General features: G+C 42.8%; 1 protein-coding gene across 1 annotated transcript; it reads right to left on the reverse strand.

Annotated features, from left to right (window-relative positions):
* Positions 1-25,888, reverse strand: ZBTB10 (zinc finger and BTB domain containing 10). Its single transcript, XM_081874150.1, has 5 exons — positions 24,902-25,888; positions 13,152-14,043; positions 5,238-5,375; positions 2,411-2,583; positions 1-1,348 (listed from the first exon to the last, which is right to left on the reverse strand). The coding sequence occupies exons 1-5, from the start codon at positions 25,871-25,873 to the stop codon at positions 1,043-1,045; spliced, it is 2,481 nt and encodes an 826-aa protein (XP_081730276.1). The 5' UTR covers positions 25,874-25,888; the 3' UTR covers positions 1-1,042.
* Positions 25,889-26,563: the final 675 nt, after the last annotated feature.

Raw genomic sequence — 26,563 nt, forward strand, 5'->3', positions numbered from 1 at the left:
TTCATTTTGTGTTCACTTTAATGAAGAGCAATGGGGCACAAAAAAAGAAAGAAAAATGACAGCCTCATGTCTAATTTTCCACATAACAAAAATAGACAAAAGCAGACAAATTGGGTTGAACTATTTAAACCAAAAAAAAAAGAAGAAAAAGCCAATTACATTTACTTCTGTGACACTCCTCAGATTCTAGGACTCTATGCTTTGTGATGGACTGAGGTATACAGTAGTGAATAAAAATGATAGCCAATAGGAATAGTGCTAAGAAAACATAAATTAAAACATGGGTAGCCATGCCAGAAAGTGTCTAATATAAAGTTATTTAAGTGACAAGGAGAAATTTACTTCATTCCAATCACAATCCTCCTTGTAGCTTTAAGTCATTATTGTATTTTTGGTGAAAAGTAGCTTTATGCAAACTCAAGATATCAAAAACCAGAAAGTCAGTAAATTAAATATCAATGATTAAGTTCTCCAGGACTTGTCAGCTAAACCACATCCTGACAAAACTAAAAGACTTAGCTTCATGTCATCAAGATGCTGATATTTAAACCATTGAGGGGAAGGCAAGGGAGGTGCAGCAAAATCCCCTTTCAGGAAACATGAGCCGCTAGCCCAAATTAGCTGCATTTTGTTCACAAACTATGATTGGAATCTCAATGGAGTCAACTCCAAAGATTGCAATTTGCTTCATTTGTGTTAAAGAACACATGGATGTGTAACACAAGCACAGTTATTACTATGCTTGATTAGGACCCAAATAGCTATATCCTATAAATAATAAAAAATACATTTCTTTTGATAATTGACTGTAGATGTGAGGACTCTATAATTCAGCCAAATGGCTGTATGCTTTACAGTCCTGTGCAAATATCTTAAAAAAATTAATAATCCTTTTTTTGCTATAAGGCTTTGACCCTACGATTTTCACAGCAACATAACTTCCATCCAGCCTGTACCATGTTTCCAAGCCTTCAGTCCAAAAATTCAACATGGTCAATCCATGTGACGTCCAAATAAAGCATCTTAAGAAGATCAAGCCACCTCAGTCTTCTAAAGGCACAGAGACTTCCCCAGATTCGTCCCATCGAGTCTGGTCGTTCTGTTCTTCTACATCATCAGGCAGCTCTTCGTCAGCCTCCCCCACTTCATTTTCTTCAAACTCTTCATCTCTAGGAAAATCTGTGTCCTGTACCTGGTCTACTCCTTCTTGCCCTCCTGGTTGAGATTTATCTGCACAGTCAACGCACACACCATAACGTCGAGATCCATGTCTTATTCCAACACTGGCTGCTAGCATGAAAATCTTCTTACACACCATACATTTGTACTTTTTATCCTTTTTGTGAACCTGCACAAGAGGAATCAGTGTCAATAAGTCACTTATGTTTCATATCAATCACAATTTGCTTTGATTACTGCTATTAATCCAAATTATAGTTTCACACATTTTGTATTAACTCTTTCAAAGCATGAACTCGAACTATTAATAGTTGACCCAAAATGTTGAATTTCACAAGACGTCAGAAATACACCAGTGTTTCTGTAGTACAGTTAACTCACAACTTACGAACATTTAACATTCAAGCATTCAGCTTTACGTGCCTGGAATTTTTTTTTAAAAAAATATTTTAAAGAGGGAGAGTTTATGGGGAAAAGACTTTGGCAATCTCACCCACCTTTGAACCCAATGTGCCTTGACTGTACATTATTTTGGCTTTGCGTACCATCCCCATAACATAACTCTCATGTAAGTTGAGAGTCACCTCTGTAACTACAATAGCTATTGTCATTGTTATACTAGATACCTGACTTAAACTACAAAAACACTTCTATTCCTTACTGAATCCAGAGTTTATGTTTAACTATGCTATTCCTGGGCAGTGATTTAGAAAAGTATCAAAACCAGAAAGCAACTTTCTGGAAATACAAGTAATTAAAACACAATTTTATTACAAGCAGAACAGCTTAGCTGTCTTATTGCCAGTGTGCACCAATATTACTTACTACAGCGAATGCTCAGACAGTTTTAGACAAGTAACACAAGCCTGAGCCTTCCTTCCAGCCCCAGAGCTGCAGAGGAAGAAAGACAATTCCCTCTCCCCAGCCCTGCATGACAACCCTATGACAGTACTCTCTAAAACATTATGACAGGGCAATGACCTGAAACTTCAAGGTCTAAGAAAGTGAATGTTGCAACTGTGTGTGAATTTGGCAGAAGTCTGCAACCCTAACCCCATTTACTGGGGAGTAAGCCCCACTGAATTCAACAGAACTTGCTTTTGAGTAGATATGGTTAGGATTACACTGTTAAACACATTAGATTGAAGAATTATAGACAAGGAAAAATTATTATCCACCACACCAAGCTCTCCTCAACAGTTCACTATAGTAATTTAAAGCTGTTACATACCAAGGAATGCCTTTTTACATGTTCTCTACGAGTAAATAGCTTTCCACAAATGTCACAGCTGAAAGATCTCACTCCTGTATGAATGAGCAAATGTCTCTTTAGTGTTCTTCTGTATTTGGCTACGTAGTTACAGTGGGGACACTTCAGTTTGTTCATGATTAAAGAAGAGTCACCTAAAAATCCAAACACAAACAAATTTAATAAGTAGCAATTTGACACTTAGCAGTTGGTCATGTCCACTGATTCAACATGTCTTCCCAGGGTACATCTAGTTGAAGACAGCCCTATAAACACAGAAGAATCATATACAAGAAAAAAGACATGGTGACCATACAAATATCAACCAATAATATAGCAACACACAAAAGGTGCTTCATGACCAATATGCAGATGTTACTGAAATCTTTTGTAGTTGGTTATTATTATCATTATTCCTGTAGGAGAGCAGATGGGAAAGGAATAAGTCAGAAGGCAGGGTCAAAAATTTTCAAGACCTATCCAGAGAAGAGAACCATCTCAAATTCGGCCTGAATATCTACCCTTAGGTAGAAAGTTGGGTTTCTCTGGAGCTCTCTAGCTTCTTTGCCTCTTCTCTTCTTCCCCCTTCTCTAAATATAAGAGTTTCACACTTCAGGCACTCTTTGTCCACCATCAATTCTGGATGCAATAACAACACTTGTTTTTTTGGTGCCTCAGTGACACTGGAGATGGAGTTTATCCAACTTGATTACTAAGAGTCAGTATGAGTTTCTCAAAAACAAGTCACACCAGATGAGTCTCATTTCTTTTTCTTATACAGAGTGTTACAGGCTTGATGGATCAAGGGAATGCTTTGGACATAGTATATCTTGATTTCTGACAAAGTCCCCCATGATGTTCTTGCACAGAATATCATGGTAAAATGGGCTGTTAAGGCGATTTCTAGCTGGTTGACAGACTGAACCCAAAGAGTGCTCATTAATGATTCCTTATGAACCTGGAAAAAAAGGGCAAGTGAGGTGTCACGGGGTTCTGTCCTGGGCCTGTTGTTGTTCAACGTCTTTATAAATGACTCGGATGAAGGAATTGAAAGGATGCTCATCATATTTGCAGATGACACCAAACTCGGAGGGGGTAGCTAATGCTGCTGAAGACAGAATCAAGATTCAAGATGACAACAGGTTGGAAAACTGGGCAGAAACTAACAAAATGAATTTCAGTAGGGACAAATGTAAGGTTCTGCACTTAGGCAGGAATAACCAGGTGCACAAAGATAAGGTGGGTGACACATGGCTTACTAGCAGCAGTACATGTGAAAAGGATCTAGGGGTCTTAGTGGACCACAAGATTAACGTGAGTCATCAGTGTGATGCAGCAGCAAAAAAAACCTAATGCTATTCTAGGCTGCATCAACAGAAGTATAGAGTCCACATCAAGGCAAGTAATAGTCCCACTTTATTCTGCCTTGATCACACCACACCTGGAATACTGTGTCCAGTTCTGGGCACGACAATTTAAGAAGGATGTTGACAAACTAGAATGTGCAGAGGAGGGGAATCAAGATGATCAAGAGTTCTGGAAACCAAACCTTATGAGGAGCGGTTGAAGGAGTTGAGTATGTTTAACCTGGAAAAGAGACTGGGAGGAGATATGATAGCCATCTTCAAATATCTCAAGGGCTGTCACAAGAGTGAACAAGCAGGTTTTCTCCTGCACTGGAACTAATGGCTTCAAGTTACAAGAAAGGGGATTCCAACTAAACATCAGGAAGAACTTTCTGACAGTAAGAGGTGTTTGACAATGGAACAGACTCCTTCCAGAGGTTGTGGACTCTCCTTCCTTGGAAGTTTTTAAGCAAATAATGCATGGCCATCTCTCATGGATGCTTTAGCCAAGATTCCTGCCTTGCAGGGGGTTGGACTAGATGACCCTCAGGGTCACTTCCAACTCTACAATTCTATGAACTTGGAGACTTAATAATATCTGTTGACCCTGTTTTAGTTCTGGCTTGCATATCAGATGAAAGAATACCAATGCAATGCTCTTCTCTTGGGCTTTACCTGCACCTTCCTAAAAACTGAATGGAATATGTATATCAGACATGGCTGACCAATTCAGCCTGAGAGCAGCATTACACATGCATACCACATACATAGGGGCACAACACACAGGCATGTAGTCTCCAAGCTCACCATTGCTCCATCTCAGATCCTATAAGCAAGGGCAGATCTGCATCCCCAATGTCTCACTTGTCTGGGCAGAGACTGAAACCTTTCTACTCACCACTGGCCATCTCTATCTGCTCTTTCACTATTAATCAGTTATTACTGCAAGTGTTAGCTGTTTCTGCAAGCGGTGACTACTCCCAAATATTATTGTGAGAGACCATATTTCAGAGCTGGTGGTCACCAGTGCCACCTAGTGACTTCAAATGGAGAACAAGATTAAAGCAACATTGAAGTTCATCAACAGACAGAAAAAAGTTCCTAAGTATCATACATACTGTCTATGAGCAAATAGTTTATGAGAAAGCTAATACAGTGGTACCTTGGGTTAAGTACTTAATTCACTCCGGAGGTCTGTTCTTAACCTGAAACTGTTCTTAACCTGAAGCACCACTTTAGCTAATGGGGCCTCCCACTGCCGCCGCACCGCCATTGTGCGATTTCTGTTCTCAACCTGAAGCAAAGTTCTTAACCCGATGTACTATTTCTGGGTTAGCGGAGTCTGTAACCTGAAGTGTATGTAACCCAGGGCACCACTGTAGTAAGACAGTTATTTTGCTTCCTGGTGAAAGTTAGAAATCACAAATATAAGAAGAGTAATTGCATAGATACTTAATACTTGCCATTTTCCCAGGTTTCTTTTGGCCAGGATTCAGGCAACAAGCCATACTTGAAATCGTTTGAAGAACCTGGTAACAATCCAAACTTGAAATCACTTGAGATACCAGGAAACATTCCAAACTTGAAATCATTTGAGGTACCTGTTGAAAGATGTTATAGGAGAAAATTATATAAAAAATATTAAGTACACACGATTACTTTATCTATACAGTAGCCTGTAAAGAATGGTAGATATTATTTTAAATGAAGACATTTTTTAAAAATTCTATCTTTGGCAGAAGCCACTGTGAAGTCGTGAGACTTGTATACTGCTGCACAGGCACAGTGGTCATGCACTGGCATTTAGCTAAGCCTGAGTGCAAACCCTGCAACAGGTGAAGGTGGGTGGGTAGTGAAACAAACTGTACGTCACTGTCAGTGGCTAGACAGATTTCTTTACCCGCTCAGAGGAACAGCCTGACATCCTGTACTGCCACAATATTGTGGCAGGCAAGCACAGATTGATGAAAAACAAAACCAAAGTGACTTTCCACAATCCATTTTTTATGGTAGGGTTGCAAGGACAAAGAACTCCCTATAGCTTTTCATTTGTTACGTTTTCATGCTGATCTTCCTCCCAAAGGCATGCCAGGTTGCATACAGGCAATCAAATAAAATAAAGACTCACAAAAATTGTAGCAAGTGAGGAAGTAGTAACAGTTTCGGAAGGACCTGCATTTACCCAACATTTCTCCCCCAAAGCTGATAGCAGAAGAGGTGCTATCAAAAAGGATCTAAAATATGGCAGGAACAACCCACCTACCATATTCAAGAGAAAATCCAAGCAGCAAACAGATAGTAGATCTGCAACTGAAACTAATTCATCCTGGGAGATAAGTGAAACTCAGCCTCCACAGATGAACTTGGACATAAACAGCCACACCTACTAAAATGGTTGTACACAATGTGCAAAGGGAAAGGGGGTGCACTTGAGCATTCAGCTAAAGTACCTGGTCATTTGTGCACAGCCCAATAAGCTGCATTTCAGGATCTAACCGCATTACCTGCAGCCCAAGCAATATCACTATAGTAAATACCTTCCCTCACCACAAGCTACTGTAAGCTTCCCACAATGCTCTCAGAAGTCAATGTACCTAGAACCAATCAGGATGCAGCAGACTACAACAGCATGGGAGCATCTTCTCTCCATATGCCACTGCCCTAACATATTGCCACCAGCGTTCGGAACTCCCACTGTTCTCTAGGCACAGTTTGAGACACAGAATTTCACTAATGTTAGGAGTTTCTGAGCTCTGGGTGCAGTACTGCATCTAAGATGTCAGACTGAAACTGCCACTGCTGGAAGGAAAGGACGACCTTTTTCTGCCTCCCACTTCCAGCCACGCCCTGAAGACTGGAGAAGGGACCCTCATGAGAATATTAGGGGGGTGGGTAGGGGAAGTATGGCTTTGTTTTTTGCAGTCTTCAGAGGACTAGACCATGTGAAAAATGAACATGAGACTTTATCTGCAGTTCATTCATTTTCAGCTTTGCATTCTTGTTATAAAAAAGTGCGCCGAAACACTCTGTTATGGTGCCCATAACCTAGATTTAAGGTGCCATGTAGCTCCTAGCTTTCATATCTCAGTTTCTAACACTGATTGCTACTAGTGTCAATAAAAGTCTTACCATATATGAAATCCTCTTACTCCCACAGGCACACCTACTTGACTTATTGGCCAGTACAAGTAAGATCTTGAGCAGAAAGCATAATTCTATGGTAAAGCTAATGCTCCACAAGTCAAAGTCCCAAGTTTGATTTCCACTGTCTCTGGCAACTGAGGCCTGTTCCAGGAACATTCAATACTGTATAACGGATTAGCTCTGCTTTCCTCGGCTATTTCTATCAGCAATCTAAGCTTGCAACTGTCATTGTAAGCTACCCTGGGATGATTTTTACCTGCCCTCGGCTTCCTTTATAGTATGGACAGGAAGAAATAGTAGCAGTAGGTAACAACTATATTTTAACCCTTTCATCCTGGCAACATCATTCCAATGGCAATCATGCATGAGGATCCTGAGGTGCTGTCTAGGGACTACAATTGACTACAATAGAGTATACTTCTATTCAATGGTAAACCAAATCAAGTGGGAAAATACTGTTAAAAGAGTAGACCCGCTTAAATCAATACTTAAGTCTTAGGTTCACCAATTTCAATGGCTTAATACTGCTCAGGCTCTACTGCAGCAGTGTACTTTTTATATATAAAAAATGTTCATGTTATTGCATTCTAGAGTTAATGCCACATGCAGTTTGGCCTTGAGAAGGAATAATGCCTCTTAAAGATGGTGCTTGCCATCCAAAGCTTTTATAAGTACTTATATTTTAAAAAAAATCTGCTGCTGATTCATTAAGGCACTTTTAGTTGATTAAACTTTTAAAAATGATTAATACTACAAATCTAGATTTTACCCAAACAGTATAAATCAAAAGTTTCTGCCAACTTGAAATATATTTATTTTAGCCTTTCCAAGATTGATGCAACAATTCTTTAATAATTAAAAGAGCTACAGCAGATGGTACTTTGCTGCCGCAATAGTGACAGAAATATTTACCGTATATACTCAAGTATAAGCCGACCCGAATATAAGCTGAGGTACCTAATTTTAGCACAAAAAACTGGGAAAACTTATTGACTCAAGTATAAGCCGGTTCACCACACCACAAACCTGGTGGTGGTGGCAGCAGCAGCAGCGGAGAAAGAACAAACAGCCCAAAAGGGCTGCTTTCGGGCTGCTTGTTCCTCCTCCGCCACCACCAACAGCGGCAAAGGAGGAGGAGGAAGGAGCAGCCCGAAAGGACCCTCACTCGAGTATAAGCCGAGGGGGGCTTTTTCAGCATAAAAAATGTGCTGAAAAATTTGACTATACAGTATTTTATTGTCTTGCAATGAAGAAACCACAGGTCTTCAAATTGGCTCTTTGGAGTGCATGACCTGCAGTTTGCACACCAGTTGTCACCTATGTTGCTTCACTATGAGTATGCACCTTGTAAGCCACTGGGCTGCCTGGATCTGCAAATGTAGGGGAAAGCATCTCCGTGCAATCATGTGAATATCCCACATCAAATTCACTGTCCCACAGGCTTACCAGATGAGATACAAGGCTACTAAAATTGTTTATAAAAGCTAACAAAAACTCCTTAGAACAGTAAGTTTCCAAGGTAAGATGGTTTAATTTGAGCCACAACCATCAGGAGGGAAATTGTGTCCAAGATACAAATCTTGACCGGGTAGCATTCTGCCTATAACAAAGGCATTATTCTTACATCCCTGTCTCCCCAGACACTCCCCCATTTATATAAATGAAACTCAGCAATATGCAACACCACACTCGTTTGCTATGGCAGGCAGACATCAATTCTTTGAGGTTCAATCTAAGCCTGTTGAAATCCTCTATATCATATTTAAATCACTGAGGCCTTCAACAAAGGCCTTCAACAATTTAGCCAAGAAGCCTGTTAGGCAGCAAACTGGACAAATCAGTAACAGAGTCTCCATTCTAAGTGTGATCCCTAGAAAAATAAAATTCATTTGAAACTGAAAGCCAACTTCACAAAACTGTATCCTGCATATCACAGCAACCCCAATCATCACCTCCTTGCTAAGCACTGAATATTTACCCAAACAGGAACTAGCCAATATAGGTTCAGTAGTCTTACACAGAAAAAGTGTCGGCAATGCAGCCCAAGTTAGCAAGATGATCCATTCCTAGCCATGAACATGGCACTAATGCACCAGCAGCTGGTATCAGGCCAACAGTCCAAATATTCCAAGTCTTCATATCATTTAACCCATCCTTCAACATTATCTCCACACAAATCTATAACTGGCATAGGTTTGACCCTGCCATCTCTCCACCACAGAATTAGATGCCAATTTATGTATTAGTTTTCATACAAAAATACATATTAGTGGGAATTATCCAGCCAGGGCTTAATAATTGTTAAGAAGAGGTCATCCCTGTTTAGAAACACCAGAAAACGTAGGTGTCCAGAAATTTTAGCTGTGGATCAGTCCTTGCTTTCAGGTCAGCGCTGTCCTGCCCATTTTTCTTCGGAAAGAAATGTGTGGGTTTCTCACATATAAAATGAGATGCTACTATTTCCCTTCTTCTAAAGAATTCTTCTCTCTGTGCGCTAAGATATGTAGAAAGTCTGATGGAATGCAATTCTCTTACTGCTACCAAACACTTGTAACAAAACAAATTACAGACAACCCCCAATTTGTGCAGGGGTTGAGTTCCTGCCCCCCCCACGCAAGCCCCCCCTCACCCCACCCCTTTGCCCAGCCATTTCAGGGTTGCAGCAATGCATGTGTGCACTGAACAAGAGTAAAATGGCCATTGCCTGAACACTTGCATTTTGCACCAGATACAAAGACTAAAAGTAGAAGAAACTGTTTCAGACTTTCTCCAAAGCAGAATGAGACACAAGATCCCATTACTCCTCTAAATACCAGTTGTCTCCTGTGCTCAACATATTTTTTTTTAAAAAAAACAACCTACACCTCCATGTTTCATGCTGGAAATCTGGATTAGTAGGCATTATTTTCCTCAGTAGGTGTGGTCACTGATAGAATTCAGTTTATGGTCACTATTGGTGGCGATATGGAAATGTTTGCAGGCTCAGTGGGTAAAGATGTTTAAATTTTCTCATAGATTTTTGATGTGTTCTGGAATCTATAAACATTTTAACCTACCCTAAGGACAAATACCACGGAAAGAATGATGGTACCGATATTACCATGGGATGTTGCATATTAAGCTAATCTCTGAACAAGAAAGTACAAGACGATGGATTATTCAAGTTAAAAGTAATAGCAACATGGAAAGTAATCTTACATGTCAATTGCTTAATTTTCTCACAGAATCCCTTAAAGACCTACATCATTGTATATATCCATGTGAATGTACAAATGAAAATGATTTAAACATTTAAATGCACAGAACGCTCAAGGCACAGCTGCATGAGCTTTGCAATTTTCAGAACAAGAAAAGCAAAATTTTGCAAAAAAAAAAAAGTTATAAAATTAGTCTGAATAAATAAGTCAGCATGTAATAGCCATAGAAAATGGGTAGGGTATCAAATGCCTGTCTACTAAAAACCCGACTGAACCCTTCTGGCTATGAATATTTCATCAGCCTGAACAACTAAATTTAAAACAGACAGATTTAATTTTATCTTAATTTTGCAGGCAATGCATCTTTATTTTGCAGGCATGCAAAATAAACACCGGTTTGTTGCAATACTACAAATAGCTACTGACAGATACTATACAAATAGACTATTCTGATAGGTCATACTCCAACATAAAGGGGACAGAAGAATGTAGTCTCATTCTTGAGGACTGTTTGTATCATGGCCTGAATATATACTCATGTAGTTAAGTCGGCAAGTCAACTTAGGATTTAGCAAGAGTAAATATTTTGAGTGTGTACTGAGAAGCACTATATGAGCAAATGTGTTGTACAGATGACTCACAATTTGCATGGGGGGTAGGTTCCAGGAACTGCATGAAAATCCGAAATCGCCTATAGCCAGAACGACCCCCACACGACCATCGCTACCTGTGTGAGACCTTCTCAGAGCCCAGTAAGCAAGGAAGAGGTCTTAAAACAGAACTTTCCAAACCTTTTACGTTGGTGACACACGTTGTAGACATGCATCATTTTGTAGCACAGTAATTCAGTGTTACTAGCAAATTGGAGGTTAACTAACCCCTTTCCAGCCCAAGGAGGAGGGCGGGGAGCATTTGCATGACAGTGCAGCCAACACACTTAACGTTTCAGGACAGTTTGGAAAGCTTTGCCTTAAAAGCTCTTTGTAAGACAGAAAAACCTGGCTCAGGGAAGATTTCACATGAGCTCTAGAGATCATTGCAAGATATAAGGGAGCTGGGCATGTTTAGCCTGGAGAAGAGGAGTTTAAGGGGTGATATGATAGCCATGTTCAAATATATCAAAGGATGTCACATAGAGGAGGGAGAAAGGTTGTTTTCTGCTGCTCCAGAGAAGCGGACACGGAGCAATGGTTCCAAACTACAAGAAAGAAGATTCCACCTAAACATTAGGAAGAACTTCCTGACAGTAAGAGCTGTTCGACAGTGGAATTTGCTGCCAAGGAGTGTGGTGGAGTCTCCTTCTTTGGAGGTCTTTAAGCAGAGGCTTGACAACCATATGTCAGGAGTGCTCTGATGGTGTTTCCTGCTTGGCAGGGGGTTGGACTCGATGGCCCTTGTGATCTCTTCCAACTCTATGATTCTATGATTCTATATCAGATGGCTAATAGGCTAGTTTCAACAGACTTACATATCCTCCATCTAGACAAGGAAGAAGCATTATCAGAGTGCAAGGACTCATGCAAGCTAGGCAAGAACATTTACAGAAGGTGAGAAGCAGGGTGAATGAGGGGTGTGGCTGGGCAGAGACTCAAGAGCTACATACAGAGACCTGGAAGGCTGCATTTGTCCCTGTGGCCCAAGGTTCCCCACTCTGGCCCCAGAGAATTATTCTAATTTAGCATGTTTAATGTTGAACTGGGGAGCTTGCCTAATTCAGTGGTACCTTGGTACTCGAAAAGCTTGGCTCCCAATGCCATAAACTTGTAAGTGTTCTGGTTTGCGAATGTTTTTCAGAAACCAAATGTCAGACGTGGCTTCCACTTGAGTGCAGGAAGCTCCTGAAGCCAATTGGAAGCCGCGGCTTTGTTTTCGAACAGTTTTGGGAATCGAATGGACTCCCAAAATGGATTAAGTTCGAGAACCAAGGTACCACTGTACTGGACTTGCAACTGACAGAGAATCAATGTTACTAATGAATTTATAACACATAACTTTTTGCATGAGAAAAAGATACTGGAAACTTTTCTACAGATTTTTCTACTCCACTGCTCCAAATGCTTCCTGATAATTGTTATATAAAACAATGTACTCCTGAGTGTTTCAGACCCTTCCATCTTCTGTAGGACATGAAAGTAACTGGTCTAATGCAGAAATATACACCAAATCAATGAACATGCTAACATGAGCCAAAAGTTACTTCTTAGAAACTGGTTCTAATTGGCGAAAAAATGAAAAATACATATTTAAGAAAAAGCCTGCCGCACCCCAGCAGATAAAAAGGTCTTTGGTGGTAATGTGAACCCTGTCAGGAGCTATAATGCCAGGAACCCATATGATGAAATAGTAGCCTATTCAGAACAAAGTGCAAACACAATAGGACTGGAAAGCTAGAACATTTAAAATTGCTGCATCCACAATCTTGGTCATGTCATTAAGTCAAAATCTTCACCATTATTATAATTTAAAACACAGAAATGGTGTTAAGATGCCTATCCAGTAATTTCTCCTTAAATATGTCATCTTGGAAAAACAAATTTAATAACCAATATAAAATAATTACCTATGTGACTTAAGAACGTTGAAGCAGTGGGCAACTATGAAAGGAAGCAGCCTTTCAGAAGCAAACAACATCTACACCTTTTGTGGCACTGGAAAGTCAGGTTGCCCCACCATCTCCCTTTAAGGGTTGGCCCATTTTAAATCAAATTATAAAACCAACTGCTATTCCCGCTTTTACTTATAAAAGGCTCGTGTCTCAGAGCAGCACAGCAAAGGAAGCATTATTTAAGAGTCCTTGGCACCACTACCTTAAATGTATCACTTCTAAGACACAGAACAAAGTGGTTGCTACAATAAAGTAAATCTAATTTTAAAATTAAACTAGCCTAAATTGGAAAAGTGTGTTATAGAGGAACAAGTTTACACCCAGACAGCACATTTTACTCCACGTTGAGAGGTTGTTCTAAACAGACTTACGACAAGTCAATGAATATAACAAACCATGGTGCTTAGGATAACTATGGTACTAGTATTTACCTGCTTCTTCTTTGATAAACTGCAAGTCTTCTTCTGGATATTGGACCGATGATTGAGTAGCTGCACATTCTTCTAATGTTTCTTCATTATTGGGTGGTATATTGTAAACAAACCTTTTAGCAGTTTGGTTTTTCCTTCTTGCTTTTCCAGGTTCTTGAAGCGATTGTCCCTGTGAGCTCATATCATTCCATACAAACACCTTTCCCTCACCTTGAGATTCATTTTCAGCCGTTTCAGGTGAGCTGTCCTGGACCCAATCATGCATTTGGTAATTTTCAGATTGGCTCTCATCTATGCAGTAGCCATCATTTTCAGTTTTTATACTGCTTGCCAAGTTAGTAAGATTTCGTGTGGCCCAAAAACTAGCAACTTTCTGATCCCTTGAAGACAATCCATCCCTGCTAACAGACCTTCTATTGTAATCCACAACGACAGCTTCTGGGGCTTCTGATTTTATACTTATATTTAAGGCATCTTTGATAAAATTGCGACAGGATTGGACAACCTCTGTCATTTGAAGGTAGCTGGCCACTGACATTACTTCAATTGCATTCTGGCTTGTAAGCACAAGGTTGCCAGAATATAGGAAGTCCAAGATGACAGAGAAGCCTTGAACAGCAACAACATCTAAGTAGGTAACAGTGGTTTGGTTACGGCTTTCTTTGTTTGTAAAGCAATATAGAGTCTTGAAGAAACGGCTGCCTGCAACCAGGATGTTTTTGTGAGCCCTGAAGACCTTTCCACTCACTACAATATGAACATCACAAAGAATGCCCTTTTTTCTCTGCTCATTTAGTTCTTGTAATAGTTGATAGCAGTAAGAGTTCTCATTTGGCCTAATGTTGTAATCACAATCTCTCTCATTAGCCAATTCCGATGTTACTTCAGATTCCTGTAATTGAGAATGGAGAAATTAAGAAGTTAGCATCTAAGTACTGACTTTTTGGTTTTAAGTTCCAAATGAATAAGGCTATTTTTTTTTTAATTTCTAACTTCCCAATTAAATAAGTATTTTGTTTAGTGCTCAGCACACAGCCGCCCCATCGTTCAGTTTAACAAAACATACACTTAAAAAGTGGTATCATGCAGCCAACACAAATCAAGGATTCTCAACTATTTCAACTCATTATTTCTTGACTCTATGATAAACTTTACTACCAACTGGATTAGAAATGCCTTTTTGATAACAAGCAGATAAGCTATATTAAGGATACAACCTCATGCTGTTTCCAGCTGCTTAGGAGAAACAGGCACTGTTCCCTCACTGAAGAATGCAATTGCACTTAGAATCATGAGTTGGAAGGGACCACCAAGGGTCATCTAGTCCAACCCCCTGCAATGCAGAAATCTCAGCTAAAGCATCCATGACAGATGGCCATCCAAGCTCTGCTTAAAAGCCTCCAAGGAAGGGGAGTCCACAACCTCTCAAGGGGAGTCCACCAGCTCTTACTGTCAGAATGTTCTTCCTGATGTTTAGTTGGAATCTCCTTTCTTGTAACTTGAAGCCATTGGTTTGAGTTCTACCCTCCAGAGCAGGAGAAAAAAAAGCTTGCTGCATCTTCCACCATGTGACAGCTCTTTAGTTATTTGAAGATGGCCTACATATCTCCTCTTAGTCTCCCCTTTTCCAGGCTAAACATACTCAACTCCTTTAACAGCTCCTCAGAAGACTTGGTTTCCAGAACCCTTGATCATCTTGATTGCCCTCCTCTGCACATTCTAGTTTGTCAACATCCTTCTTAAATTGTCGTGCCCAGAATTGGACACGGTATTCCAGGTGTGGTGTGACCAAGGCAGAATAAAGAGGGACTATTACTTGCCTTGATCTGGACTCTATACTTCTGTTGATGCAGCCTAGAACAGCATTAGCTTTTTTTCCTGCTGAATCACACTGTTGACTCATGTTAAGCTTGTGGTCCACAAGACACCTAGATCCTTTTCTCATGTACTGTAGTAAGCCAAGTCTCCCCCTACCTTATATTTGTGCTACTGCTTCTGCCTTCCTAAGTGCAGAACCTTACTTTTGTCCCTACTGAAATTCACATTGTTGGTTTGGGCCCAGTTCTCCATTCACTCTACTAAGGTCATATTGAATCCCAATTCTGTATTCAACACCGTTAGCTACCCCTCCAAGTTTGGTGTCATCTGCAAATTTCATGAGCATTATCTTAGTTCTTTCATCCAATGACCTCAAAATAAGGTGATTAATCCTTTGCTATAGAAATAAAACTCAGCCAAGCACACACTGCAAGGAGTGTCTACTCATCCCTGCTTCACTTCTAGGTAGTCCCAGCATAAGTCCATTGGCCATTCTTTACTCCTCATGATACAGCCTACAGTATTTCCCTTCCAAGCCAGGAACTATGGATTCAAATCAGGAACACCAAGAAGAGCCCAAAATGGGCCTCTCATAAGCCTCATTCACTTGCACAAACAAGGCAATTCTCACATATGCTAGCTAACAGTACTAAAGGGGGAGAGCAATATTCCCAGGTGTTCTAAATCAATAGCATTTTTTCCTATCTCTTCCCAGCCTCCTATTCTCTTCATTCCTAGCTAGCACAGTGAACAAGTATATATTCCCTGTTCTCTCTGCACCCAAGGTTTTTCACAAGCTTTCCTCCAAAATTTATGGGCTGAATTCTTAGCTAGCCTGCCACCTTAGTCCTATCTAACAAATTGAAGAGGAAATATTTATATAAATATAGATAGGACAATTTTATATCTTGATTAACAAAGCAGTTATAATAAGGAGCCAGGAAGGAGTGGAGCAGCAGTTCCACTGGCACATCCAAAGCCCTGCTGACCCACAGCGGCCAGAGTGCACATGTGCTGCTGTTTTTAAATTAGCTCCAGGCTAGAGTAACGAAGGATGAAGCCCTTGAAGTGATCCGTTGAGCTTTTGATCCTGTGGATCCAAAGTTGAAGGTGCGCCTGTTTCAGAGTTTACTGACACAGCAGAGCCCCCTCACAAGAGGAGGTCCTCTCACCCTCATCCTCCATCCCACAAATTAATAGTCAGTGGTGCCTTTCTTCCTTGCACAAGTTACACACCCAGAAAAAGTATAGATGATTCCACTGTCTTTGCCTACCAAACCAATAATCTCAGTTAACACAATTATGGGTATCAACTAACACTCCCTCAAAAGCAATGGGGCTAGAACTCTTTGTATCCTAGGCAGAAAGAGGACTGGGGCGGGGGGGGGGGGAGAGTAACAGTAGCACACACATACGCCTTTGATACTCACCTGAAGGCAACTGTTAGTTGCTGCAAAATGCTACATCAATTTCACCTTTGTCATGCACACTTTTAGCCTAATCTGTCCTGTGCAGCAGCTCTACACACCAGAAGTTGGTGGTTGCTCTAGCAACACAAACCCATGTTGATATATGGGTATAAAGCCAGAGGCTGGGATATGAACCCAGTTACAGTAACTGCTGTATCATCTAATAACTTGATACAGCTGGTAATAGGATATAGCTGAAAACGTATGACAATGTAAGCAATGCATTTGTTAATTGGAGCACAATTAATTCAGGATTCAGCAACCAAAACCTGACTTTGGCTTGTTCCCAAAGTGCCCCATGCTTGAGCAATAGATATTTAGTGGTTTTATTATTCATTATCGTTCACGTTAAGTCTTTATGATTACCTTATTTCTTTTTTTAAAATCTCAGTATACATATTGGAGAACATGCGACAAAAATACAAGTAAGACCTGATGTCAGTGTCAATATAGCACCTGAAAAAAGTTACTATTAATGTAAGAACTATCCCCATATGGGACAGTTGCATATTCCTGCATTGCAGGGGGTTGGACTCTATGATCCTCAAGGTCCTTTCCAACTCTACAATTCTATGTTACTTTGTAAAAAGTGATTCTAAACCAGTATCATGCCAAACAATTCTTCTTTAAAAACTCATGTGCCAAAGGTATTTTCTAGAAATTTAGTTACCAATTACCAATTTGTGGGGTGCGAGAAGAGCAATAGAAGATCTTGATTGCACCTGGAAAGGGGCGGACTATACCTTGTGGTAAGAGTGGCACAGAACCCTGCCCAACTGCCAAATAGGATTAGAAACTGGCTCAATCTCTGTATTAAAACAAGCTATGATTACCAGTAACTACCACTATGCCATGACAGCTCTAATGCTGAACTATAATGAATGCTAACTAGTGAAGATGCAGGCAAGCCTAATGGTGAATAACAAGACCGCTCAGGACATCCCAAATTGTCAACTCATGTCTGGACTTGTATCAATTACCAAAAGACTGCCCAATACCAGAATTCTTTGTAAGAATCTAGCAAGCAGTAAGTAGTAGTAGTAGTAGTAGTAGTAGTAGTTATAAATTTTTATTTGTATCCCGCCCTCTCCGGTCAAAGCCAGGCTCAGAGCGGCTAACAACAAGTAGAAATAGCACAGTGTACATAAAATCACATAGTCAATTAATTAAAATACATTCTAAAATCAATTCAGAATCAAATTATTGGCAACCATTGTGTTAGGGTCCTATGAGGATTACAGAAGGAGAGGGGGGGTCAGACTGTGCCTTGGCCAAAGGCCTGGCAGAACAGCTCCATCTTGCAGGCCCTGCAGAAAGATGTCAAGTCCTGCAGGGCCCTAGTCTCTTGTGACAGAACGTTCCAGCAGATCGGGGCCACGGCAGAAAAAGCCCTGGCTCTGGTCAAGGCCAGCCTAACCTCTCTGTGGCCCGGGATCTCCAAGATGTTTTTATTTGAAGACTGTAAGGTCCTCTGTGGGACATACAGCCATACCTCAGGTTATGAACGCTGTGGGTTGTGCATTTTCGGGTTGCGGACTGCGCCGAATCCGGAAGTACCAGAATGGGTTACTTCTGGGTTTCGGTGCTCATGCATGTGCAGAAGCGCAAAATGATGTCACGTGCATGTGCAGAAGCGCCGAATCGCATCACGCGCATGCGCAGCATTGCGGGTTGCGAACGCGCCTCCCGCACGGATCACGTTTGCAACCCGAGGTATGACTATACCAGGAGAGGCGTTCGCATAGGTACAAGGGTCCTAGGCCGTATAGGGCTTTAAAGGTTAAATCCAGCACCTTAAACCTGATCCTGTACTCCACCGGCAGCCAGTGCAGCTGGTATAGCACCGGGTGAATGTGATCCCGTGGCAAGGACCCCGCAAGGAGTCTCGCCGTGGCATTCTGCACCTGCTGGAGTTTCTGGGTCTGTCTCAAGGGCAGCCCCACATAGAGTGAGTTACAATAATCAAGCCTGGAGGTGACCGTCGTGTGGATCACAGTGGCTAGGTCAGGGCAAGAGAGGTAAGGAGCCAACCGCTTAGCTTGGCAGAGATGAAAAAATGCCGCCTTTGTTATAGCTGCAACCTGCGCCTCCATAGAAAGGGAGGTGTCAAAGATTACACCCAAACTCTTAACAGACGGCCCTGGCACTAATTGCGCCCCAGCAGGAGATGGGAGTTGGCCCCTCAATCCCATATCGTCCTGACCCAGCCAAAGGACCTCTGTTTTCGAAGGATTTAACTTCAACTGGCTCCCATGTAACCATCCAACCACAGCTGGAAATATTCACTGGTGGTTGATTTGTATCAACTTGCTGGAAAAAAACCTAAACAACTGTGTGAGGGGGCACATAAAGATGTTGAAAAGCATCGGGGAGAGTATCGCACCCTGCGGCACTCCACACACCAAGGAGTGGCGCAACGACAGTCCCCCCCCCCAAGTGCCACCCTCTGTCCCTGACCAGAGACAAACGAGCACAGCCATTGAAGGGCTGTGCCCTGGAACCCCACATCAGCGAGGCAGTGGTACTAGGGTAATGTGCAGACAAATCAACAGCAAGCCAAAACCGCTGAGCTACCATTTACTGCCTAATCCTATGGTCTTGGGAAGACCTATATTTACTCATTTCTTCTCCAAGCTGACCTACATTTGTTCATTTCTTATGCAACTTAATCAATTGAAAGGCAAGGTACAAATCTATAATTGGTAGCAGGGTTAGAAATTCAAGATGGCACCTTAACTCTAGGTTACAGTTGCCACAATGGAATGTCTAGGTACCATTTTTTCATGCAATGAAATTTATTATTATTATTCCTTTCATTTCTATACCACTTTATATTTTAAAGCAAAAATCTCAAAGCGGTTTACAACACATTAAAACATCAAATCAAACAATACAGAATAAAACAAATTCAAGCTTCTAAAAAAGTATTTCAGATCCTTCTAAGTGACATTTTGTTTAATTTATATAGCTGCCCCATAGCAGTAGTACCCTAGGAAGCCAGGGGGGTGTAGTGATTAAAGTGCTGGACTAAGACATGGGAGCTTAGGATTCAAATCCCCACTCAGTCATGAAGCTCACTGGGTGACCTTTGGCCAGTCACAGCCTCTTAACCTACCTCACAGGGTTGTTGTACAGATTAACTGGGGGGAGGGTTTAAACCATGCACTCCTTAGAGAAAAAGGTGGGATATAAATACAATAAATAAGCTCTTCTGTTTACCTGCTTAAGAAAGCTGGAGAGGCCAGCCAGATGGAGATGTCATCTGGCGTCCAGAGATCTCCACGTGGTCAGTTAGACCTGCTCCAGTCACAAAATGCACCTGGTGGATTTCTAACTCTGATTGTACTTAATATTTTTCTATAAAAAGTTGCAACCTATTCTACCAGTCTTTCCCTCCAAGACAAAATGCTCCTTTTCATACAGAATCCTCAAGTCAACATACGTTTTAAAAAGAAAAAGGTAAACAGTCAACAAGGCTGATGGGATTATTTTCAATCCCAGCAAAGAGCTGACACTTAAAACTATGGCAGATTTTGAAATATTTTCTTCACACCCAAATATACAGAAACAATATAAATAATTTCATGTCAGTGCTGGTCTTCAGCTGTGATTTCCACATTTTTAATTTTAAAAAAATCTATTTTTTATTTCTGAAGTTAGCCGTTATCCCACACTGTTGACCACTACAGTTTACATTTTAACTTTTTAATATGTGATACAGTTACTTACATCACAATCCTATACATGTCTTGGAGGCAAGTCCCAGTAAGTTCAATGGTGCTTACTTCCAAGAGACAAATTACAAGACTGGAGCCCTAGAATTTCAGCTAAACAGGATAGCTACACCCCACTGCACCTCTCCAGATATGTATGCCAAGACATCTACATAAAAAATAGAAAATATTAAAACATAGGTGTACAATTTCATTAGAAATGCACAGGGTATAAATATACCACACCTCTGCTTTCCAGCCACTAACAAGCCTTGTGACTCAGTCATATTTGGGCTAGAAAACTGGGGTTGGGGTTTTTTGCTGTATTTTATTTATTACTGACATTTTTAAATATTTTATATTGTAGTTTAATTTTTTTTTTTTTTGTAAACCAGTCAGGAAATATTTAATGATGGATGACAATAGAATAGAATAGAATAGAATAGAATAGAATAGAATAGATAATTAAATAAAACACAGCTATGTTTAGTGTACCCAAAGGTCAACATTTAATTGTCAGTCTGCAAACAGAGGATGGTATCCAACAAAGTTTCATTAGCCATAGAATTTCTGGCTGCACGATGAAACTTCCTCTCCTTCTCCTCTCCATGCACACCCAAATGTGTTCTGGGAGTTCCCCCAATACTCCAGAATAGATCTGGAGAATGCATGGGGGGAAGGAGAGGGAGGTTTTCTCTGGATACTGCCCACAGCAATAGGACTTGCCATTTCTCTCCCCTGCTGCCCCACAAAACTAATACAGAATTGGGGACTCTCCAGAGCAGGAAGGGCTGCTGTGTGTGCAGGCTAGAGAGGAGGAAGGGAAAGTTCATCCATGCAACACTGGATTTCACCCAAGCAATTTCACAAGTATTGTTGTTATTGTGTGTCCGATTTCTGAAGTGGTTTACAATGCATGGACAGGGAAGGGGTTGGGTCTGTTCTTTACACTAAGCTAACTAAACACACAGCTTCATGAACCCAAGGCACTAGAAATTTAGAAGCAAAGATGATAGTAACAGAAGCTGAAGATCATTTAGTTTTCAAGTTAAAGAACTTTAGCTCCTGCTGAGCACAAAGCCTACATATTCAGGCAGAAGTGTGCCATGCGCTTTTCCAAGTGCTACACTGGAAAGAGAACAGAAATCCTACTTGTCATAACTGAAAATCACCATTAAAAAAAAGCATAATGAAATTTTCTTTGTAATGTGCTGTTGTGATAATCACACATCACCTTTTCTAGACAAGGCAAAGTTTTTACCTAGACATTTGACAAAGGGAAACAAGTGAATGGATTCCATACATTCTACAAGAAAATCAAGATTGCTATTTTATACTGCTGCTCCCTCAAATGTCTGTGAAATGTAAGGTGAAATATAAGATGTGCAAACGGGAGGATTTTAATTAGCTTAACAACCTAATTCTCAAACAGATCTTCAGACACAAGCCCAAGAGATTTGGAGACTAACGCCCTACATCTATTTTCGGGATCCTTAAACTGAAGAGAGATCAGCTTCCTGTGCCTATTTAAAATATTATACCCCATATACTCCACTGCATGAGTCTAAACCAGCTTTCTCAATCTGTTGCCCTCACAATGCCTTGGAGTACAACTCCCATCAGCCCAACTGGCATGGCTATGAGGAAAACTTCTGCATTTTACATAATTAAGTATGGAATAAGGAAAGCAAGAACTACACTAATTGGAGCTGCTCGTGTTTTACTTTGAGGGGGAAATTATTTGTTAGGCTTCCCAGATATGCTACCTACGGGGAAAAATATAACCACTAAAGTTCAAATAGAAAGAAAGAGATATAAGACTTATGGAAAATATCTCCCAAGCAAAATGTATTCAAGTCATTTAGAAGGAATCAGAACAATGACTTCCCATATCTGAGACTCCTGTAAACTTGAAACTACAGCTGTTACCCACCACTATCTCAGTGCTGAAATACAATAGCTGTTATAAAGAAATTAGAATACGTTAACTATTGAAATGCTAATGTTTAAGGACACACTCTGTAGGACACATTGCTTTCACTAGTCTCCAACACTCTATTCATTAAGAAACAGTTTTTCAGCAAGTTGATACAAATACAGCCACTAGTGAATATTTCCTTTCCTTTAATCACAGGGAAGAATTCTATAGTTAAAAGACTGAAAAGATGCACAGTGCATAGAAAGCACCAAACCAAGCTCTGGGTGTTTGAAAGGCATACTGTCCTTTTTCCAGCACAAAAGTTTCAAGCAGGAAAACCTAGAAGTTTATAAAATTGAAAAGGCATTTATTCAATAGTGCTTAAAGCCTAAGTGACTATCCATGCTAAAAGCAGTAGGAACATGTAGCACACGAAGACAGAAGTCAATAGAGAAGGTCACAAATTTAAGCTGGCCTTCAAAGCCAATCATCATTACTATTACCTTGCCCCTTAAGTACCAAATATTGTACTGTTCTGAGGAAAGCATCTTCAAAAACAAAGCACAAACGCAGTGAAAACAATCCTTATTTCCAGCTCCAAGCTCAGGAAAGCAGAGGTGTCTACATTCTGCTTCATAAATTACCTCCTAGGCACCTGTACAGAGATTTCCCTGCCCTAATCCTGAGACTGGAGTTGTAAAGGAACTGCCAGTATTGCTTCCTCTATTTCTCCCTCCCATCTCTCCACCAATTGGGGGGGGGGGGGCAGACACAACAACCACCTCCATTCCCAGCACCTGTCAACAACAGGTAATGTGCTGCCCATTCCCCAGCTCCCTCTTCAATTGCAACTGGTCCAGAAGAGAAGAGGCAGGAGTGTGTTGATAAAGGTCAGATGCAGCTCATCTGTCCAGCACTCACTGGTTCTGGCAAGGAGGCAAGAACATACCAGTGATTTTTTTTTGGGGGGGGGAGGTGCTGGCCTACCATGCTTAGGGTGAAAGTCTATTTATGGGGCCCCCAGATGAGAATGTTTTGGAGCCTGCCTATGCACAGGCCCTATACCCATTCCAGCCTCTCTAGTACTGCCCTACTAACCCAAATGAGGTAAGAGGCACACTCACACCAAGACATGGAATGGTGGGAAAAGACTGTTGTAATTACATATATTCTGTAATATGCACGCAAGTTTTAGGGGAACTGCCATAAATTTGAACACTGTCTTCCACATGGCCAATTTCAGTTTCTCAGTTATGAAGATCCTTGTGCTGTCTTATGCCAGGAATGGAAGACCTGTGGGCCTTCAGACATTGATTGCTGGGCTGTTTAACTTCCATTCTACTAGTCATACTGACTGGGAGCAACAAAATCTGGAGGCCCTGGGGCTCCTACCCTTGCCTTAGGCCAAGTCACTAGCCATAAGCTAGCTCCAGTCCCGTCTAATAACGGGACTTTGAATGTGCACAACCATCAGATGACCGCATGATTCAGATGTACATGGGCATCTGTTTCATTCACATATCCCTTAGCTGATTCTCCTAACCAATCTTAAATTATTTTTATGAAACTAGAAATGCTATTCTGAATTCCTAGAAATGTAAAAAATTCTACTTCACCACTATTTTAATAAATGTAGAACCAAACATACTATGTAGATATTTAATCATCTATATCCAGGTTTGCAGATGCAAAAGTGTCATGTGCAACTGATTTCAGTATCAGTTTTACATCCGGAAAGCTGAGGGAATTTCTAAAGTTTGATAGTATCTAGGAATACAGAATATTCCTATTGGAGTAGGCTAAACAATTAATGTAATATTGCAAACCTGCAAAAAGCTTCTACGCAACTCACTTGGTTTCATCAATATTCTACACATAACCATTGCACTGAAGATAATGAAAGCCACTCAAAACATCCTTCAGAACTATTTATAAACTATCTGCTGTCTTTGTGTGGGGGTGAATTACACCTTTCACAAAACTCTAAGAACTCTTCAAAGTTTCATTTCAGACAATTAGACCTAGTGTGGTGTAGTGGTCAGTGTTACACTAGGATCTGGGGGACCAGGGTTGAAATCCCCACTCTGCCATGAAGCTCACTAAGTGACCATGAGCCAGTCACTGCCTCTCAGCCTAACCTACTTCACAGGGTTGTTGTGGGGATTAAATGAGGACAGAAAGAACAATGTACATCATATTGAGCTCCTTGGAGAAAAAGGTGGGATATAATGCAATAAATAAATTTCAGTATCATTTACAGATTTTTCCAACTGTGGTTATTTGTGTTTTTGAAGCATAGGGCGCTCTGTGTTAAAGCATCATATATGCATCTTGATCCAGGGCCGATGTGGTGGTACAAAGACAAATGTGCACTTTACATTTGCACAGGGATCAACTGCAGAGATTACTGCCTTCCAGGTGAACCTTACTTGTGTCTTCCCCATCTTTTACATTGGAGAAATAGATTGGAGAAACAAGTAATTACCATACAGGAAGCTATTATACAAGGTACAACATTATGGCAGCTCACAATGTTAAAAGGTTATGTGGCAGTCGGTAAAGCTTCTAAACAAAACTAACAGACAAGTCAGCTTGAAAACAGAAGGCAGAATAATCTGCTTACTGGAGACAGAAGGTGAACAGAGTACAATGTGCCCTCAAACCCAGGCTATAGGGGAGAGGAGAATCCATTTAAAGCAGCTCGCACACGTGGGCACACTGCCTCGCACGAGACTCCCCAAAGGAGAGATTGCCCCCCCAGCCCTGACCCCCACATCAGCCGCCGCCCCCCGTCGAACACACTGCTCTCCCCCCTGCCCTGATTCAACTGACCTGCTCAGCAGTGACAGGCTCGTTGAGGCGGTGCTCGGTGGAGATGTGGTGCCTGAGAAGCAGGGCGCGCTTGTAGTTGCGAGTGCCCTTGCAGAGCTCGTCGTGCCCTCCGCCGCCGTCCGCGGAGGTGTTCGTGGAGGCGGCGCACCAGGCACAGGACACGAGTCCGGTCTGCTGGCAGTACTGCAGCCACGGGAACTCCTTGAGCCAGGCGCTCTGGAAGGAGACGTGCAGCTTCTGCAGGAGGGACTTGGGCCGGGCCGCCAGCGGGAAGTGCTGGATGCTTTCCCCCTCCCCCGCGCCCACGCTGCTGACCTCCGCCTCGTCTCCCCCGGACCGCCTGCTGCTGCTGCAGCTGCCGCCCTCGGCGCCGCTGCCATCGCCCAGGCTGCCCCCCTCGCCGTCCTCCTCGTCCTCGCTGCTGTCGCTCAGCGACCCCCCGTCCTGCACCAGGTCTTTCCCCTCCAGCACGCCCACCAGCTCCAGGTCCTCCTCCTCGCCGCCGCCGCCGGCCCCCCGCCCGTTCAACGGCCGCCGCGGCCAGGCCGCCCCCTCGCAGCCATTGTTCGCCGATGCCGAGCCCCCGCCGCGGAAGGCCAAGGTCCGGCGGTTCCTCTCGGCGAACATGGGGCCCACCGGGGCGGCGGCGGCGGCAGCAGCGACCGGCGCGTCGGCGCCCACCGAGTTCGGAGGGGTGGTGGGCAAGAGCAGGAGGTCCTTCCCGGCGGCGTCCGTGGCCTCCAGCTCAGGCACATCGAACTCCACCGTCTCCAGCTCCACTTCCTCCTCCACCCCCTGGCCGTTCAGCTGCTCGGCCTCCTGGCGGACCCAGGCCTCGCTCGCGCCGCCGCCGCCGCCGCCCCCGTTAGCCGTCGGGACGCCGCCTCCCGCAACAGCGGCGGCGGCGGCGGCCGCGCTGACCAGGCCGCCCCCCCGGAACGCCAAGGTCCTGCGGTTCATCTCGGCGAACATGGCGGGCGAGCGCGCGCGCGCCCCCCGCCCGCCTGCCTCCCCACCGCCCTCGCCCCCCCTCCCTCTCTCTTCCCGCCGCGCGCCCAACTGTCGCCCGCCCCCCCTCCCTCCCCTCCTAACCGACCGCGGTGACGGGTAAAGACGACGGAGGCAGCGAGCCTTCGCGGTTAGGTTCCAGTCAGCCTTCCCGAGTAATTAAAAAAAAGGAATAAGGGCGAGGGGGGGAGAGGCTGAAATCTTATCCCGGCGCTCTCTAGCCCGTGTGGCCGCCGCCGCCTCTTTCTCCTCAAGCGCTCGCTCTCCCCCACAATGGATCCGACTCCGCCAGCCCCAGCAGCAGCAGCAGCAGCAGCCCTTCCGCCCCAGCAGGCCCCGGCCCAGGTCGAATGGCAAATGAACAACGGACTGCGCCCACAATGCACTGGGGCGGCGGCGGCAGCAGCAGCAGCCGCCGACGCCGCGGGGGAGGGGAGGAGAAAGAGGGAGAAGGAAGGGGGGCAGGGAGGGGGGCGAGGAGGAGCCCGAACAGCTGGCGAGTGTCAGGTTTTAGTGCGCGCTCGCGTCATGCGCGCCCGCCCCGCCTCGCCACGAGTTGGCAGGACTTTCCGTGCGCGGCGTCCCCCGCTCGTCGTCGTCGTCGTCGTCAAAGCGCCCCCCTCCCACACAAAACACCTTTCCGTCCCCAAAGAC

Source organism: Podarcis erhardii (assembly GCF_964252035.2).
Source record: "Podarcis erhardii genome assembly, chromosome: 8".
Lineage (NCBI taxonomy): Eukaryota > Metazoa > Chordata > Lepidosauria > Squamata > Lacertidae > Podarcis > Podarcis erhardii.

What these genes read in the sequence shown, in the direction of transcription:
- ZBTB10 (XM_081874150.1), bottom strand. Translation starts at nt 25,873, where the DNA reads ATGTTCGCCGAGATGAACCGCAGGACCTTGGCGTTCCGGGGGGGCGGC. An exon ending in AGCCTGTCACTGCTGAGCAG is followed by an intron (nt 14,044 to 24,901) that starts GTCAGTTGAATC and finishes TCTCAATTACAG; the next exon opens with GAATCTGAAGTAACATCGGA. An exon ending in AAAAGAAACCTGGGAAAATG is followed by an intron (nt 2,584 to 5,237) that starts GCAAGTATTAAG and finishes TTGGATTTTTAG; the next exon opens with GTGACTCTTCTTTAATCATG.